The sequence below is a fragment of the Lissotriton vulgaris genome, chromosome 11 (assembly GCF_964263255.1).
Source record: "Lissotriton vulgaris chromosome 11, aLisVul1.2, whole genome shotgun sequence".
Taxonomy (NCBI): domain Eukaryota; kingdom Metazoa; phylum Chordata; class Amphibia; order Caudata; family Salamandridae; genus Lissotriton; species Lissotriton vulgaris.
This window is the reverse complement of record NC_141699.1, coordinates 329,512,432-329,531,582: the sequence shown is the minus strand read 5'-3', so window position 1 is coordinate 329,531,582 and position 19,151 is coordinate 329,512,432. Positions and strand designations below refer to the sequence as shown.

The 19,151-nt window shown below is 43.8% G+C and overlaps 1 protein-coding gene across 1 annotated transcript in view; it reads right to left on the bottom strand.

Moving 5' to 3' along the window:
• LOC147679715 (phosphatidylethanolamine-binding protein 1-like) overlaps positions 1–19,151 on the bottom strand; it is a 97,966-nt gene that overhangs the window by 51,675 nt on the left and 27,140 nt on the right. Inside the window, exon 2 of the mRNA XM_086943284.1 lies at positions 6,726–6,835. Within this exon, the coding sequence (XP_086799410.1) occupies positions 6,726–6,835 (110 nt within the window). The remainder of the gene's footprint in view (positions 1–6,725; positions 6,836–19,151) is intronic.

Below are 19,151 nucleotides of genomic sequence, written 5' to 3'. Positions count from 1 at the left end.
TCATGATCTCAAAATGAAACCCTCACCATCCTTAAACTACACCCATCCCTGAATCCTAAACCCCCTTATCTAGTCGGTTTAATGCAGAAGGCTTTCCCAGACCTGGTAGATTGGGATTGGGACTCGCAAGTCCAACGGGCACATCGGTTGCCTCTGACTCAGAAGAATAGGGAGAGTAAATTCCCACGCCCCTTTCTCATCTACTTTGGCAAATTTTTATTGCGCCAGGCTGTCTGGCAGAAGGCTCGACCTAATGCCCCTATAGCTATAGGGGGACTCTCTATATTTGCTCTCTCTGATTTAAGCAAAGCTACAATGGACAGGAGGTGGGAGCTCCGCAAATTGATTGATCCAATTAAATCTAGTGGAGGACAAGCTTATCGCCAGGAACCTGCCCGCCTTACGGTCATTAAAAGTGGGCGCACTTACTTCTTTAATGATTTTAAAGAAGCTGAAGCATATCTCCCCAGCATTAGTACGAGCAAGAGCTAGAGCTAGATTAAAAAAATTCTGTCTAAATAAACTAGCATTATCTAGCATAAACATGTTGTAGACGGCACTATGGGTAGGGAGGTCATATACTAGGGGCTTATATTTAAGAATTATTTTCTATGGCCTTTCTTCCTTTTTTTTCTTTTTGTTTTTGAGAGGGATTGGGGGCCTCTTCAGGTACTCTACCGTATGTGCTGCCACTACAGCTGCAGCAGAAGCTGAAGGGTGGTTTCTCCCCAGCTGGGGTGGGAGCTAGGGGGGTGGAGGGTGGGGGTTTGCTGATCTCCGCAGGGTGGGGGGTCTTGGGGGGTGAAAACTTGAAAAAATGTACTTTCAAACTGACGGGGAGACATGCAATCAGGAATAAGCTCACAATTTTTATTGTCTGTTCTAAGGATAGAAGATTACCATTTGCTCATTGGTTTAATTTATATTTTGTATTTAAATGTATAAAATAAAATGTTTAGCATGGAATGTAGCAGGGCTAAATAGCAAAAAGAAGATATCTTTGGTGTCGGAGGAGCTAAAGTTACACAACCCTCATTTTTGCTTACTATCTGAAACACATATAGCTGGTAAAGATAAAAAGCTACTTAGGCAATTGGGGTATGACATTGTAGTGTGCTCTACTTTGGGGGCCTCTATCAGAGGGGTAGTAATCCTCAAAGACAAACGATTCAGGGTAGAAACTCTGCAAACTGCTTATGATAAAGATGGTAGATGGGCCATCGCACAGATGAGCTTTGAAAATAACAAATATGTTCTATGTGTGGTGTATGGCTCTAACCAGGATGAACCCAAGCTTTTTGACTTCTTAAATGTAAAACTTTTGGATTGGGAGGGTGAACTTATCATAATGGGGGATTTTAACTGCATTATGGATTATAAGATAGACACCACTAGGACCGGAAGCTATCAACGAATGTGTAAAACTAGGTCGTCTATTTTGGACTTATGCAGAATCCATAACATCAAAGATCCCTGGCGGTACCTACATTCAAAAACACGGGGGCATACGTACTACTCTGCACCTCACAAACTTTGCTCTGGATTGGACATGGCCCTAGCTAGCGACAGTTTACTGAACGCTAGCTTAATGACTATTTGCCCCCGAATCTCCTCGGATCATAACTCTATAATATTGACATTTTCTATTCCACACATTAGGACAGGTTCAAGACCATTTTCTTTTCCTAGATACTTAGTATCAGATTCAGCTTACATATCACAGCTCAAATTGCATCTTGTTGATTTCATAGAGATCAACATGAACACGGCTACCTGCAGTATGGTGTGGGACGCCTGTAAGGCAAGTATCAGGGGCTTCACACAGGCTTATGTTATTAGACAAAACTTGGAACATCGCAAGTCTAATGTACTATTGATGTCAAATATAGCTGACCAAGAAGAACTATTGGTTTCAGCGTTACGATCAAATCGGTCTACGATCACAGAAATAGGTCTCAAACTTGGGCAATTAAAATGTGATATTAAGGCTAAACTTATTCAAAAAAACAGCGTCAGAATACACAAGTATAAAATTGCGCAATACGAGGGGGAGGAAAAAATCGTTAACATTTTAGCCTATAAAACAGCGGAAGATAGAGCTGGTACTCTGATCACTAATATTCGGGGAACTGGCAACAAGATTTACGATCAGCCACATGATATTCTAGAGCAATTTGCTGATTTCTACAGAGTTCTATATACGCCGGAATCTACACCAAGCTTAGATGCAATACGGGACTATGTAGATGAGAACCTAACAAATATATATGGTAATTTAGGAACAGATTCACTGTCCAACACTATAACAGGGTTGGAACTTCATCAGGCCATCGCTGCACTACCTGTAGGAAAAGTGGCAGGGGAAGACACTATTCCCCTCGAGATCTATAAAGCCTGTCTGGAAGAATTGGAACCTCTGCTGCTGAGGGTTATACAATCTGTTGGGCTAAACAGAAAAGCTCCTAACTCATGGAACAGGGCCAAAATTGTCTTTTTTCTTAAAAAGGGCAAACCGAAAGAGGAGAGGGGGTCATATAGGCCCATCTCGCTGATTAACGTGGACGCAAAAATATTTGCAAAAATATTAGCATCAAGGCTGGCCCCTATCATGCCCAGGATTGTTAACTCGCAGCAACATGGGTTTATAACCGGGAGGGACACAACAACGCATGTTAATACAGCTATAACGTCGTTTGACGTGGCAGGGACGGAGTCGACCCAACTCGGCATGATTTTATTAGATGCTGAGAAGGCGTTTGACCGAGTGGGGTGGGACTATCTCTGGCACGTTATGACCAAAATGGGGTTTGGGGACAATTCTTAAAGGGTATACAGGCGCTGTATGATAACCCTATGGCTTGTATCAGCTATGGGGGGTCTGACTTCTTCAGATTTTTTAATTTCTCGGGGCAACCATCAAGGTTGCCCCTTGTCCCCTTTATTATTTGCCCTTTCATTAGAACCATTTTTGTCTGCTCTTCAGTCCCAATCTCGGATTGTACCTTTTAGGTCCGGTTCAGAAATACAAAAAATTACGGCATATGCCGACGATATTGCTATATACTCATAAGACATTATCTTGGCACTTCAAGGGATTTCTTTTGAGGCCTGCAAATTTGGGAAAGTATCAGGCTACAAGCTTAACCTACAAAAGACACAAATTATAGCTAATTACACACCAGCAGTGGCAGTCCCGGAGATCTGTAAAGTTGCCACATATTTAGGCGTTAAAATCACGGCCAAAATACGGGAAATTAATAATATAAACTATAATGAACTAATCAAATCCACCATCTTTTCACTAAAAAAATGGCATAGACTACCCTTGAACTTATCGGCAGAATCAATTTAATAAAGATGAAGATACTGCCTAAATTTGTGTATCTCTTTCGCTCTATTCCATTAGCATTAAACAATTCCTTTTTTAACCAACTAGATGGAGTATTCAGCAGCTTCATATCGGGGTATAAAAAAGCGAGAAGATCATTGAAGCTCCTAAAAAATGGCACTAATGAGGGCGGTTTAGATTTACCCGATTTTAAGTTATATTTTTGGTCTTCATTTGTAAAACGCCTTCGGTCCTTATTAAATAGAGAAGACGCACTATTCTTCCATGTATTTATGTTGAAAAGTGATTCAAGAATGTTTCTGCTCCGAACCAACGATCCCAATTACTACAAGAGGGTAAAATTTAAGACCGCTCAGGACATAATTAAGATCTGGGGCAATATATTAACATTTTGCAAGACTTCTTTTTACCATCCGAAGCTGCAATTATGGTACAACCCTGGCCTCCCGGGAATTTTCAATGATGGTACCGTCTCTAGATGGTCTAGGCTGGGAATCAATGTCTTGGGAGATCTTTATGGCACACAGGGATTTTTAGACTTTCGTACACTCAAACTCATATATGATCTACCTGAAACTATGAGATTTAAACATTTGCAGATACATGATTTTTTGATTAACAAAAAACAGATCCACGACATTCCTGATTGTGAGATCTGGAACTGCTTATATTCAACTAAAAATAAATCATTAATATGTGAAGCCTACAAGCACCTGAGTGTATTCAAAGCAAATGACTGCTCAAAATTAGTAGAGAAATGGAGCAGACAGCTTGGCTTAAACATAACACCTAACCAGATAACACACTCTTTATCGAATATTAACAACTTAGTCCGGTCATCTAGCCTAAGGCTGCAACAATTCAAAATCACATGTATGATATATTATACACCTGAAAGAATCTCTAAATGGTCTTCTAATAACACCTACAGTGATCGCACAAAATGTCCCAAATTTTCCGCTGAGGCAGCAGATCTGGAACACATGTTGTTCTCATGCCCCAATCTTAGGGAATTTTGGGGGGAAATATATAAGGTAAGGAAAATCAAGAAGATTGATCTGCCCATAATTACTGCTGCAACAGTTTTACTTGATATATACCCTGGTTCCTCGCCTTGGTCTGCTCTAGCTACAATTTTTATGTCATGTGCAAAATTAACTTTGGCCAGAGCTTGGACCTGCCCTGAATCGCCTACTGTATGGGATTGGTGGGCCTTAGTAACAGAGATCCATTCAATGGAGCTAGCCTTAGCGAATCTCAGAGGAATACGCTCATTGATCAAACATGAAAAGAACTGGGGCAACTTTCTCTAACATGATTATTATTAGATTATTAAATCTTTCTCTTCCCGCAAATACTTATGCTTTAGCTTTCAGTTCCTTGTTATAATTCTTTATCTTTTTATTTTTTTCTCTCTTTTTTTTTTTTGGTATTTATATGTATGTACCTTATTTTTAGGGCAGGAAAAGTAGTATTATTTTGTAACATGTAACAAGTGGAATCTTCCTAAGCAAGCATCGACCTGAGAGTATATGATGTCTTCTTTCTATGTAGCAATGATTATACTTTTTTTTCTTCTCTCTGTATGTATTAACATATGTCTTCCTGATCGGTTTGTTAAAAAAAAAAAAAAAAAATTAAAACCTAAAGCCCCTTTTGACAACTAAACTTCACACATCTATCACCCCTAAAATCGATCATAACCCATCCCAATGGCCAGAAAAATCGTCACTACTCTTAAAAATGATCTTTTCTTTAAAATGTTTCCTTTAATTAACTATGCCACATCTCACCCTGATTTCTGATTAAGATAGGCTGACGGAATGATGGCTCTACAAAAAGGGAGGGAAGTACACGAGATAAGAATTACAGTGATAAGAATTACAATCTGTGGGATACCCTTGACATAGTTAGCTCTGTGCCCCCTATCCCTCCCTTCATTTTTCTCCTTTCGTTTTTTATTAACTTCTTTCTATTCAAACATACTGTTCACCTACTAACAACCCTCCATGCTCTTTTTAGCAGATGCCATGCTTAAACCTACAAGGCAGTAACTTGTGTACTTTGAATTAGCATACTTGGCCGTACCAACTGTACTATAACATAGTTAATGATGGTTGGAAATGTAATATTGTCCTTTCTCCTTTTGTTTCAATAGCCTTGAGAAAATAAAGGAAAATGGCCACAGAGGTTTCCAGGCGACACTGAGGAACCTCCCTCAAACGTTTCAATTTGAGACATCAATCCTCTGTGGAGATGCCGGAGGTCATTATCCTCTCTACAATTGCAGACCAAGCCGACCCTACAGTAAAACATGTGGTGGTGGTTTGAACCGCTGCCTCTCTGTTTCCCTGTTCACTCTCTCGAGTGCATGCACTACTTCAAAGATCATTTTATATGTAATCTGGTACAGGATCCTGGTCTGTAGGAGGACCAATGAGGGTGTACCAGCACAAACTGGGTCAGTGCATCCCGATATATAATACGGACCCCAACTCTTACTTTAAAATCTGCCCTCACAAATTGTCTAATGTTGTTCAAGCCTTGGGGTTACTGAGCCTAGAGCCAGTGAGCATGCGCTGCTCTGAGAGACTTAATGAATAGGAGTAGTGAATAGAATTCCCACCCACTCTCCGCCTATTTTTGCCATTGGCTTGTGACTTGTGTCATTGTCCATCCTAAATGCTGGCTTCTGATTTGTCAATAGGCTTGTTAGCCTCTCCTTGGTACTGCCTCCTCTTCATTTGTCACCTCCCATGGCGGCTGGCCCTTCTACTTTGGTTGTCAAACGGTTCGTGTTATTTAGACTGTGAGAAATTTTTTCTTTAGTCAGGTTCTCCTAGTGTAGGCAGAATATGCTTTGGTGCCTTCTTTACTCCCGCCGTCCCTCCCGTTGTCTGTGCCTTCTCCCCCGCCCGCCCGTTGTCCATGCCTTTGCCCTCCGCCTGCTTTCCGTTGTACGTGCCTTTGCCCTCCGCCCGCCCATACCATCGCCCTCCCGTTGTCTCTGCCTTCTCGCACCCCTTCCTGCCCACCCTCCTATTTTCACTGCCTTCTCCCCCTGCCCACCTTCCTTTCCATTGTCCGTGCTTTCTCCCCCCCAGCTTGCCCTCCCTCCCATTGTTCGTTATGCCTACTTTTTGCAATGCAGTAGGTTTCGCATAAATGCAAGATTTTTTACATTGCAAATGCTTGTTATAACCTTACTTCACTATCTTAATCTCCATAGGTCCAAAATATTTTGCTCTTAGCACAAAATGTGGTTTAAACTGCTACGTACAGGAACTCTATCTACACATTATTGATTGCAACATTCCTTCCTAAACATTGGCCACTTGTGTACTGTATGTTCATTTCATAGCCTACTGCATCTTACCCGAATTTAGGATCTTCTCTGCTGGGGACATCAGGGTCTGTAAAAACCACAGTATAGAGCTTGCTTTTGTCCATTCCTGGCCAGTCAAAGACTGTTGGTTTGTCCTTAACCTTCAGTGTTTAAAATAAAAAGGGGAAACTGGCATTAAAAGTCCGATTTGAAAAACAGTAATGTAGCACAAACCTTGTTCCATTGGATACACTACTGAGTAATGCACTGCATATGTTTGTATTGAAAATGTCTAAATTTAAAATAGGGTATTAAAAAGGTTTATTCTTAACATGTTTTTAATATACGGTTTCCTGGAACAATAATGGACAAATAAACACATTTCTCACAGTCAAACACATACAAGTTTCAAGACTAAAATGTCTTTATCGGACAAAAGGTTATATATAACGTTTTTAAAGAGAAAAGGCGTCTTCATGGATTGTGGAGTGTGTTTGTTTTTGGATAGGTGAGTCGGTTTTGCAAGGGAGGCCCCACAGTCCAAACTCTTGCTGGTCATAAGTAAAATATACTTCTCTGGGAGGATAGTGAGGTGGCAAACTGACACATTCCAGGCTGTGCTGCTGGGCCAGCCCCCTGGTGGGAGCGGAAGGTTGCCCCTTGGCCAAGAGTTACAACCTAGAGGCAGCACAGAAACCGCTCGCTCTCCGCAAATTCCAAGCCGCACAGACTTCTCCACAGACTGTCTTAAAGAAATCCTGGTCTGAGGCAGGAAGGCGTCAGTTTTAACAACTGGGGCCTTTCCCCAGCTGGGAAAGATATACCCCTTTTTGCACTTAACTCTCAGGATAGTAAGATATAAAAGTCTAAGGCAAATTTCTTCAGCCGGTCCATTGCGAGCTACCAGTAGCTCACAGACACCTTCAGAGTAGCGCTCAGCCTTGAGTTCATTTTGCAAGGATCGCGTTTTCCTCTTAAAGTTAGGGGAATGCTTTGTTTTTTTATATTATTATCATCGAGCGGCAAATATCAGGGCCAGATAATGAGCAGTGTTGGACTCCACTTTATGACCCAGGTGGGGCGCAGAAGTGAAAAACTGAAGCATTTAACTCTCGAATAAAAGTCCTTGTCAACTCCATATTTGAGCTGAGAACAGAATGCTTCTGAATGCTTTTAAATGGGAGAAAATTAAAATGAAGAGTTAACTTAATGATTAATTTAAATCTTCATTTTAATTTTCTCCCATTACAAAGTGTCGCATTTACAAACAGCATGTATCTTACTCCTAGTGGTCAGTGCACATAGTGTCGAATTTATAACATTTTGTCATTTAAAAAAACATAGCTGTATTTTTTAAAGTGTAGAAAAATGTTCCATATCATGAACATTTTTACATTTCTACCATTTAAAAAAATAAATTTCGCTAAACATGGCGAAAGGCATATCCTGTGCCACAAGTACACATGACAAAGGCTCTCATTCACCCATACACACACATCCCATTCATTGCACACATGTTGATACATCGCATTATACCATGCTCTCACTGAGACATGTGGCATTTGTAATAGTGCCCCTAGTCAGTGTTTTTTTTAAACCATAGTATCTGGCTCCACTGACAGGCTTAGCCGATGAAATTGGGCATGGGGGTATCCGATAATAATAAGCAAGTAGTTTGGCCTTCGGTAGCTCAAGATGATTTTCACTGATCAGAAGTAGCTTTCACTGCAGAAAAGGTTGGAGACCCCCTGGTCTAAGGCTTCCTCTGGGAAGGTGCTGTGCTTTATTACATACACTACCAAATATTACACACAAATTAACACAAATGTGTGCAGCAAGGCAGTCCAAAATGCCTATTGGGGCCCTCTAAAGGGTCTCTCAATACAACAGGGTATGCACATTATAGAAAGATCCTAAAGGTCAGGTAACCCATTAAATATACCTTGACCCACTTGTGCTGGAGGCACCTTTAATGATCCATTAAAAATCAAATACTATCCATGTGCCTAACCCAACATTGAGACCCTTCGCGCCTTGAGACCTTCGCGGGTGAGTAGCCATGCTTAACAAACACTGATTGATTGAACATGAGGTAAGCATTAATATAAAGTCAGACCTACTAGCTCTGTAAGGGTGTTGCAACAGCACAGGTAAAATATGCATTCCAGTAGAATGCTCATTGATGCTCAGAATCCTGAAGAGGGTACAACTTTTCATGATCATAAATCATAGACAGTGATTCACTGTCAACAATGTACATATCAGTGTTTTCAATATAATACAGTTTGTCTTCTATCTTCATGTAGGGGTGGGCAGAACTCAGAGTATCACTCTGAGGAATTTGGCGGAGTTTCCTAAAAACTGAGATTCCACGGAGTTCTGCGACTTGGCGGAATTCACCACGTCGTGCTTCTCATGCTTTAAAATCAGTGTGAAATGCACCAAGCAGCACTCCTGAGGGCCCTCTTTCTCAGTGCAAACAGTCTCAACTTGCTGCAACTGCCTGCTTTGAGAAATCTCGCTGGGAGGTGTTATAGGGAAGAAAATTGCACCAGAGTACGTAAATTCTTGCTTGTTAACTTAACTTTGTCGAGTCGCGTGTAAAAAAAAAAACCTCTGCCACATGGCAACTGGCAGGGTTTTGCCGAAACTCCGCATTTCAAGAGGAACGTCGAGTGGGCAAAACTCCACGAACTCCGCCAGCAGAGCAGAGTTTATCGCACACCCTTATCTTTAACATGACTGCGAAGCATTCACAAGCTCCAGTAACACAGGTCAATTAATCACAGAGGCTCTAGACAAACTTCCTAGCTCTAGGTGTGCTTGAAATTGCAAGCAAACTCTCTCCACCCAATTCTTTCTGTGAGATTAGCCAAAAATCAAATGAGGCTCCAGTAGTGACCTGCCACTGTTCTTCCAGGCGGTTCCCAGAGCCAATTAGATTTGTTGGAAGTCACCTGTTCCTCCTGGGCATCACAAGCGCACAATATGTAAATTCTGAAATAGCTACATTGGCCTATTGGGTGCTGCTTCTTCCTGGGGCAATGTCCTATGATTCGACTACCACAGGAAAGGGATTTTCCTTTTTCTTTCTTTGTAGACGCAATGCACCCATCTCTATTTTTTTTTTTTTTTTTTTTTTTAGGCAGGTGCCCTTGCCCCAACTGTGGGGATACGTTTTTGGAAGGTTGAATGATAGCCCAAAATAAAACCCAAGTATATTTTTTCTATTTTGAGTCTAAAATTATATTTTAGCGACACTTTACTTTACAGTATGACCACAGCAAAAGGAACATAGGAAAATGCATTATGAATAATGCTGGGGATAATGAAGGAGAGATTGTTTGTTTCTGAGCTAACTTGCAGATGTTGGTTCGTTTTTTTAAGCATTGGGTAAGTAATGAAGTGAGCTTTATGTTTGGGGTGGGGATGATTGTTGTTGTTTCTTCAACACAGCTGAGCACATCTTAAAAATGTAATTTATTGTTAAAGACATTTAAATCTTTTACATTTCAAATGATTTCCATGTTACATAGACTTCATTCAGTTCTGAATTTAAAGTTTAATTAACTTTTGGCGTTTTTTTTTTACTGTTAAGTTCAAGTTTTAGTACAGAGTCAGCTGTCCAGGGTTCTTTCGTGTTCCAGGTGGCTAGCATTAAGATGTTGGAGATCGCATGCTCAAACAGGCTAGGGCCTCTGTGGCTGTGTGCTGTTGACCACCATGTGCATGCCTCCCAAGAACATTTGCTTGTATGGTAGGAAAAGGCCAGATTGTTATGAAGCTTGTAACCGCTAGCAGCCACAAAAGATGCTGGTGGACATTAGCAAAATTCAAATTTGTAATTTGCCTGTAATTACCAACTATTGCAACGTCTAGCAAGCACCCAAGATGTAGCAGGTTGAATGGTAGTACCTATTTACCCATCAAACCAACTAGAGAGTAAATTAATATGATGAAGCTTCTTTTACTTTCTAGAAATTCTCCTGGTAGGAACCTTTGAGAGCCAGTAGTCTGTGAACTCGCCTAGACCTTTCATTGTCTGTTAGTTATTCTTGTGCTGCAAAGGAACCAATCAATTTCCTTAAATCCAAGCATGTAAATGCAATGTTCAAAGTTGTCATTTGGGTTTCATGTGTTGATCGAGCCAATAGATCTGTGACTTGTCCTACTAATAACAATTGTATTTTATTTCATGTCTGACTGCCTTTCCCTAACCTGTCTCTGATAAGTGGGTAGGGCAGGGTAGTAGTCGTTCAAATATCAGCTTAACAGCCACATGTCAAACCCGCAGTCTGTTACGGCTTTTGAGCAAACAACTTGACATCCTGGGACTTGAGAGACAACACTTATTAAGAAAATAATCATAGGCAAAGCCATTAGGTCTCACGTACGAGATCTATTGGCCTTGTGGGTGTCTTTTAGCCATATTGTACAGCTGTGCTTGAAAGTTAGAAAAGAAAGTGCTATGAAGTGGCCAGAACGGGCAGCCTCATAGCGCTTTCTTTTTTGCTGATAGGCCTGCGGAAAGGAAAAAGCAATGTGGGATGTTGGGGGCAAACAATAACACAGAGTTAGACCATAGAGCGGGGCAAGCAACAACACAGAGGGACAAAAGCACATAGGTATCAGAAAGTGAACAGGGGATGGGGGAGGCGAGAGAAGTAAGAGGGCGATGGCATGCAAACATATGCACTCTTATCGATACTTCAACTAAAAAGTATCCATGAAAGGGCAAGCAGAGAAGGATACAGGTACATGGGCCATGCTCCATGTGGGAGACAACCACATGAATAGGTACTGAAGCTGGCACACACTGATCAAAGAACAAAAAATAATTCGAATGACTATGAAGCCAACCAGTGGTAAGAGATGAGTGGGTTCTAAGCCCACTGTAAGTAAACAAAATGTCTTGTAAGTGACAGCACGTGTGCTGTCTCAGGTGAGGCTTAAAATCAACGGGACATAACAGGGTGAAGGTTAATCTTGTACGTGTTCAGTTGACAACTATCGACAGTCAAGGACGTGTTTTGCTAAAGAAGTTTAGATTGTTGACAATAATGTGTTGTACCAGAAAGATGTTGCATTCAAATGCTTAAAGCTCCTTTGCAGTTTACTACTAATGTAAGAAAAGCATTCATGAGCTGAACATAATTCCAGAATCAGCACCTAGGATCTGCACGCGTCATCCAACCAGTGTAGATAAAAACAGTTCAGGCACACATAAGATAACTTCTCCCTTATTTTGGTTGTCCTCTTTACTGAATAGCACAAATGCAAACTAGGCATTCAGGCACTTCCTGGAGGGAGGAAAGGGTAACACAAACACAGGGCATCTCCTACATTCTTGTCCACATGTGTGGGGCTCTAAGTGGAAGACCAAACATCACACAGCTAGGTAACAATTAAGCACATGACACAAAGCCTCGACTCGATGCACGTCTGCAGTGCATCTCACTAGACTGAATTTGATTCTGTACAGATGTGGACTCCAGGCACTTAAGTCAGAACAGCAATCAGTTTAACCAGGTTTAGGCTTTTTTTTTCTCTCGGTGGTGGGGCGGTGGTGGGGGGAGTGCATCTCTTCAAAATTCATAGACTTGGGAAGGTGTCATGTAATGCTCCTTGTTAGAACTGGGGGTCTCTAGTTCGCTGGGGTAGGTACCACTGTCCAAACAGGACCCTTGCTTCTAGTCAGGGTAAGGAGGATACACTCTTTAGATAACTCCTACTCACCCCCTTGGTAGCTTGGCACGAGCAGTCAGGCTTATCAAAGGCAATGTGTTAGGTATTTGTACCAACACTCACAGTAACCCAGTGAAAACACCACAAACTGACTCCACAACAGTTTCGAAAAATAGGTATTTAATCTAAACTACACAAGACCAAAACGACAAAAATCCAACGTACACAGTTCAAGAATATGGTTGCAAAAGAGTTCTTAGGGTTAGCGTAAAAATAATCCACAGTTTGCCTCACGTTTTGCCAACAGTACCTTTCAATGCGACAAAAGTTCCAAAACAGAAGCTGGTGCGGTGGAAAACAAGCGATGCGTCACTCCTGAGACCTTGGGGAGGCGATGCGACAAACCCTCTGGACTTAGCAGGCGTGTTGAGACGAATCTGGTCTGTATATGGAGGGAGGCGATACCTTGTATGGATTCCGGGGCAGAGGTTCCGTAGGAAAATTCTTGCAAAGGCACGATGCGACGATCTTTAGGGACTGCGACGATCTCCGGGGTGACGATGCGCGACTCAGCTGCGATCTTTCAGTCGCAGTTCCTGGATGCGATGGCTCTGCGACGATTCTCAGAGCGACGTGATGCGGTGACCTCACCCAGCGGCGACAGGCTCTGCAACGATGTTTGCAGCGATGGAAATCTTCCCGCAAACAAAAGGTGCGACGTCTTTAGGCAGTGGCGACAGGGCAGCGACGATCTCGGTCTTCATAGCGGCAGAAATTTTCTTGCTCAATAGCGATAAAACTTTCAGAAAGTTCCTTAAAAGCTTGGTTTCCAGCTTCCCAACACAGGTACAACTTCCAGAGGCACCACAACTGGCCCAAGCACTCTAGGAAGGACAGAACTCTCTCAGCAGAGTTTAGGGAAGCTGGGGGTGAAGTCCTTTTGTTCCTGGGACTTCTTAACAGGGAGCCAGCTCTTCTCAGGCCCTTGGAGATTCCTCCAAGCAAGGGGAACCAGTTCTGGGTGTTCCTTGAACACTTTGTTTTCCTGGCTTTCCTTTCCTTTCAGAGTGAGGGGCAGGGTCATCAGCCGCCCAGCAGGAGGTGGAACCAGCATTGTGGAAGGCAAGCACCGCCTTATTCAGGCCCAGTGCTATCTCCTCCCACCACTCAAGTTGCAAATGTAGTCATTCAGCCTAGGGCTGACCCAGCCAGCCTCCTTGGGGCTCCCCAGCCCGTGCCACTCTCAAACCACACAGTCAATTCACAAACAGGCCAAGGCACACAGAAAGGTCACTTTCTAAAAGTGCTGTTCTCATACACAGGATTTAAAAACCACCTTTCCTAAAAAATGTGTTATTTATATTCTGAGTTCAGGGATACCAGACTGTTATGTCCGATCTTGCTCCTATGGGAAGATATGCTGGTAGCCACTGTGGCCAGCATACCCATGGTAGCCTATGGGGCAAGATAGCCTTACAATAGTGAAAAATGAAAATGGCTGTAATTCACTACCAGAGCATGTCACCTGCACTAGTGCATGCTCTACCTTTCACATACACTGCACTCTGCCCAAGGGGGTACTTTGGGCCTTCAATAGGGGTGACCAATGTGTACAGAAAGGGAAGGGTTAGGCCTGCCCAGTGAGGACACTGACCAGGAGGACATGGCAGTTCGCAGACTTCACACAGGCACTGTGGTGGCAGGCCTGAACACCATTTTAGGGCTACTCACGTGGGTGGCACAATCAGTACTGCAGGCCGACTAGTGGCATTTGTATCACCAGCCCTGGCACACTCAGTGCACTTTACTAGGTACTTCTTGGTGATACAAATATGCCAATCATGGATAACCAATTACAATAACAATTTACCCAGTGACAGTGCACTTTGACACTGATCAGCAATGGCAAAGTGCCCAAAGCATCTAAACCAGCAAAAACGAAATCCAGCACAGCATCAAAAATACAGGAGGTAGAGGCAAAAAGATAGGGGGAACCACGCCAAGGATGCCAGGTCTAACACTCCTATAATATATTAAACTCTGTGATGCAACCTCAATTTCACTCACCACAGTGAAAGTTGTCAATGATTATTGTGCTGCTGCTACTATGTTTGTTATATTCTTCCACCTGTCTTTTTTTCTACAAGGAGTGTGCCTATCCCACAACAACATATGCCCACAAATCTGCCTGAGTCCTGCTCTACATGCCCATGTATCTTCAGTTTTCATTCCCCATCTGTCATCATTTATAGGTATGACTCTGCATGCACGCTTGTGCATTTGATACTTGCCTGCTCTCTGGACTCCACGGTCTACACCAGCTGCTTATCTTTGTACATCGACCATAGGCTGATGTTTAGGAAGAAAACCAAAGCTACCATAAACAATGAAAGGTGGGAAAATAGCGCTAGTACATGGCCCTTGCTGGCTGTGTCATACTACTTTTGTTTTACTGATGGGAGTGGAGTGTGGGGGGACGGGTAAACAATAACATTGGTCCGACTGTGATGGAGAGCCAGCCAGCTACAGAACCCACACAAGCCCTGGTAAACAAAGTACCTCTCCTGCGACAATCTTCTCCAGGCAGTGAAAGCGAGTAGTATTTTTCCTAAGATGAATGCCCTTGGAGATCACTTGGAAGAAGGCAGAGACAAATCTCCTTCAGCAGAGTCAAAGAGCAATGGCTGGTGGGGCAACAAGCAGAAAAGCTAGCCTTTAAGATTAGCAGTCCAGTTGAGGGCTTTGAGCAGCACAGTAGTCTTCTGACCGATTCCAGTTGTAGGTCCAGAAGTATCTGATTTGTACTTCTACCCAAAAGTGCTTTCGAAGTGGAGGGGAAATCAAATGCTCACAATTCCTTTCAGCCCAGTCCTGTCTGCCAGGCTGACCCGAGGGGGGGGGGGGGGTGGAATCAGTGCTTTGTATGTGGACAGGACACTACCTATTGAAGTGTGTCAGCCCTTCCCATTCCTCCTTGCCCAGGAAGACCCATCAGAATGCACATGAGTGTTCAGAATGCTTCTTACTGTATTTCTGGATGTTTAGAGGGAATGCACAAAGCGTAGCTGTCATCCATCTGAAACTTGAATTGGAGACAGGATATAAGGCACAGAAGACCTAAGAGCAGAGAAAGGTACACTTCCTAAATGTGGCATTTCTAAAACAGTAATGATAAATCCAACTTTACTAGACCATTCCAAACATATGAAACATGGAAAGCTACTCCTCTCTGTTTAGGAATTACATTGTAAAAATGTATTCAGGAATTCCCTATGCTAACCTATGAGAGGAGTAGGCCTCATAGTAAAGGAAAACGAAATAGGCTGGTTTTACATCCAGGACATGTAAAACACAAAAGTACATGTCCTACCTTTTACTTACATAGAACCCTGCCCTTTGGGTTACCAAGGACCTTCCTTCGGGGTGACTTGTATGTAATAAAAGGCGAGTTTAATGCTTGGCAAGTCATTTTAAATGCCAAGTCAAAGTGGTAGTAAAATGCACACACAGGCCCTACAATGTGAGGCCTGAGACAGGTTTGAAAGGCTACGTGTGTGGGTAGCACAATCAGTGCTGCAGGCTCACTAGTAGTATTTACTTTTTAGGCCCTGGGTATATGGTATACCACTTACCAAGGGAGTTACAGATAAATAAATATACCAAACAAGTGTAGGTCAATCATAACATATTTGAGGGAGAGAGAGCACATGCACTTTACACTGGTTAGCAGTAATAAAGTGCTCAGTCATAGAACCAGCAAGACAAGTACAGAAATGTAGAAAGAGGCCGGCAAAAAGTTCGGGGAAAACCACTCTAAAGCTGTCAGGTATAGCACGTTTTATGTATATGTATATCCTACATCCATGTGTTGTTTTGTTTAGTATGTCTGTTGAAATGGAGTGCCCAATCACAGGGGTCTTCACTGGTTTATTAGATGTGCTTACATAAACACTTTATGAAGTATCCCTGCCTGCCTGCACTGGCTATAACCGCTTCAAGATGTTTTTAGGCAAAATGCAAGATGGTACATGCCTATCCTACTGGTGTGAAGCATTTTGTTTCACATAAATGTGCCATATAATAAGGCAGGCTAATTCTCTCCACATGTTACAGGTGTCACAGAATATAGTACCTAGTAGGTGAAAAGGGTATTTGCGCATGCAGAGTTTGTGAAGTTGCTACACTTGTTTTTATTGGATAGTCCTAACTAGGAGTGGTATCAGGGATTGTAATCCTTGGTCCTGATGAAAGCCACAAAAAAGGGTGACTCAAAACATGTGGACCATGTCGAAAGAAGGGTCATTAAAACCACACATACTTTATACATTTCTTCCCCTTTTATTCATACCATCTTGAGGACTGAATAAAGCATAACTTCCCTACCCGGCAGGTATTTTTGATTAACAATTAAATTTGATCCCTTACAATACTATGTTTGGTGGTCCCAAACAGGAGTTAGCACTTAGCTTGCAGGCTAGTGTATCTCCATGTTAGCCAATGGAACTGCCAGTCTTGTTACGGTGAAAACAGAAATTATGAGGATTCACTGTCAGGACGCCATTACAGACTTTCACTGTGCTACCAGAAGGAGGGAACGGCTGCTGCTGCTTAAGGCAAGGATTCTCAACCAGCACCTCGCGGAACCCGCTTCGCGGGTCCCGCATCGCTGTCCTCTGCCCATCCAAAGCTTGGCCCCTGCAGGGTGAGTGCGCGAGCGACAGGGCTGCGAGCGTGGGACCGGGACTCACTCTCCCAGGAGTCCCGGCAACCCAGAGGCCAAGTCACCTGGCCCGCTCTCCCTGACCGTCCCGCCCTGCATTTCTCCAGAAAAGGACTCCGCCTCTGCTGCTGTTTGGGACGCCATTACAGACTTTCACTGTGCTACCAGAAGGAGGGAACGGCTGCTGCTGCTTAAGGCAAGGATTCTCAACCAGCACCTCGCGGAACCCGCTTCGCGGGTCCCGCATCGCTGTCCTCTGCCCATCCAAAGCTTGGCCCCTGCAGGGTGACTGCGCGAGCGACAGGGCTGCGAGCGTGGGACCGGGACTCACTCTCCCAGGAGTCCCGGCAACCCAGAGGCCAAGTCACCTGGCCCGCTCTCCCTGACCGCCCCGCCCTGCATTTCTCCAGAAAAGGACTCCGCCTCTGCTGCTGTTTGGGACACCATTACAGACTTTCACTGTGCTACCAGAAGGAGGGAACGGCTGCTGCTGCTTAAGGCAAGGATTCTCAACCAGCACCTCGCGGAACCCGCTTCGCGGGTCCCGCATTGCTGTCCTCTGCCCATCCAAAGCTTGGCCCCTGCAGGGTGAGTGCGCGAGCGACAGGGCTGCGATCGTGGGACCGGGACTCACTCTCCCAGGAGTCACGGCAACCCAGAGGCCAAGTCACCTGGCCCGCTCTCCCTGACCGCCCCGCCCTGCAAAACCATCATCTCCATTGACGCCTATAAAAAGCGACGTACACCGCTGCACGGGAGCGCCCGGGGCTAAGCCCGGGCAAAGGGCGGGCCCTCTGTGGCCCTCAGAGGCCAGAAGAGGCCGGGCTGGGCCACAGACTCTGGTCGAGTACTACTATCCCATCTCTGCCTAGATTCCCTGGGTACACGGGTTATGTCCACTCGTAAAACTAGAAGTATGGCTGTGGCTGTTGCCGGCGCCAAAAAACTGACCGGGACCCTGGACGACTTTATTACCCGCACTCACGCATTAATCGATGAGGGAATCATACTCATGGACAGGAGAGTTTCACAAGACCTGGCCATGGCCAAGCGCTCATCACTGGGCCTGATAGCACAGGCTCAGACACCCAGCACTGACTCCCGGCCACAAATTCAGGCCCTAGTACATAGTCATGGGGAAAACGGGGACATGGATGCCACAAATACTGTCCTGGACCTGGAGGCTTCACCCAATCTAAACCTCCTAATAGGGAGTGGAACACAACCTCTAGTGTCAAATACTTGTGATACTACTGCCGCTATTAATGAGAGGGGCAGGATCGAAGGGGCTGTCCCTAAGCAAAATCATAAGGGCAATAAACAAACTACTTCTAAACGAAAGAAGGCCCAGACTCCCCCCAACCCCCCTAACGGTGATAAGCTCCCAGACGCTCCATCCTGCCCAACAGGAGGGTTACTTTCAAATAAGATCAGTCTACCCTTGAATCTTCTTGATGACACTTTAATTGACCAAAGTCTGGAGGAAATTTTAGAGCTTAGTGTTGATGTTGGAAATCCACCCACAGCGCCTCCACAGGTGGAGGTTGGTGCAATCACTAGTAACTCCGCGATTTTTAACATGCTTAAAATATTGTTAGAACCCATAGAGGCTAGACTACGTTGCCTGGAAACTGTCCTAAAAAATATACACAAGGACATAAGTGCACCCAGTTTTACTTTAAATCACAAAACCGCCCAGGCCACTAATCAGACCAAATCATCTAAACCCCAGGCGACCGTTAATAAAACCTTGGAATCCAATAAAGTGGCGAAGAATCGCTGTAATTCTTCAAATCAGACTGTCCCTAATACTAAGCCTCCTGTAGCAGAGAGAACTAAGAAAACCGATCCCGCCCAAACACCCTCCAATAATAACCCAACTCCCCAGGTTGCACCCAGGGATGGCCTATCCCAGCCTGTTAACCCTGAAGCACCTGATAAAGTGAAATGTAGGGCTCGGAAAAATATTCACCTTCCTCCTGATGCTTCTCCCTATGTGGTGATTCTCACTGGGGTCACTGAAATCCCTGCAACAGAACAAGAGTCGTATCAGGCTTTAAAAAATAAAGTAT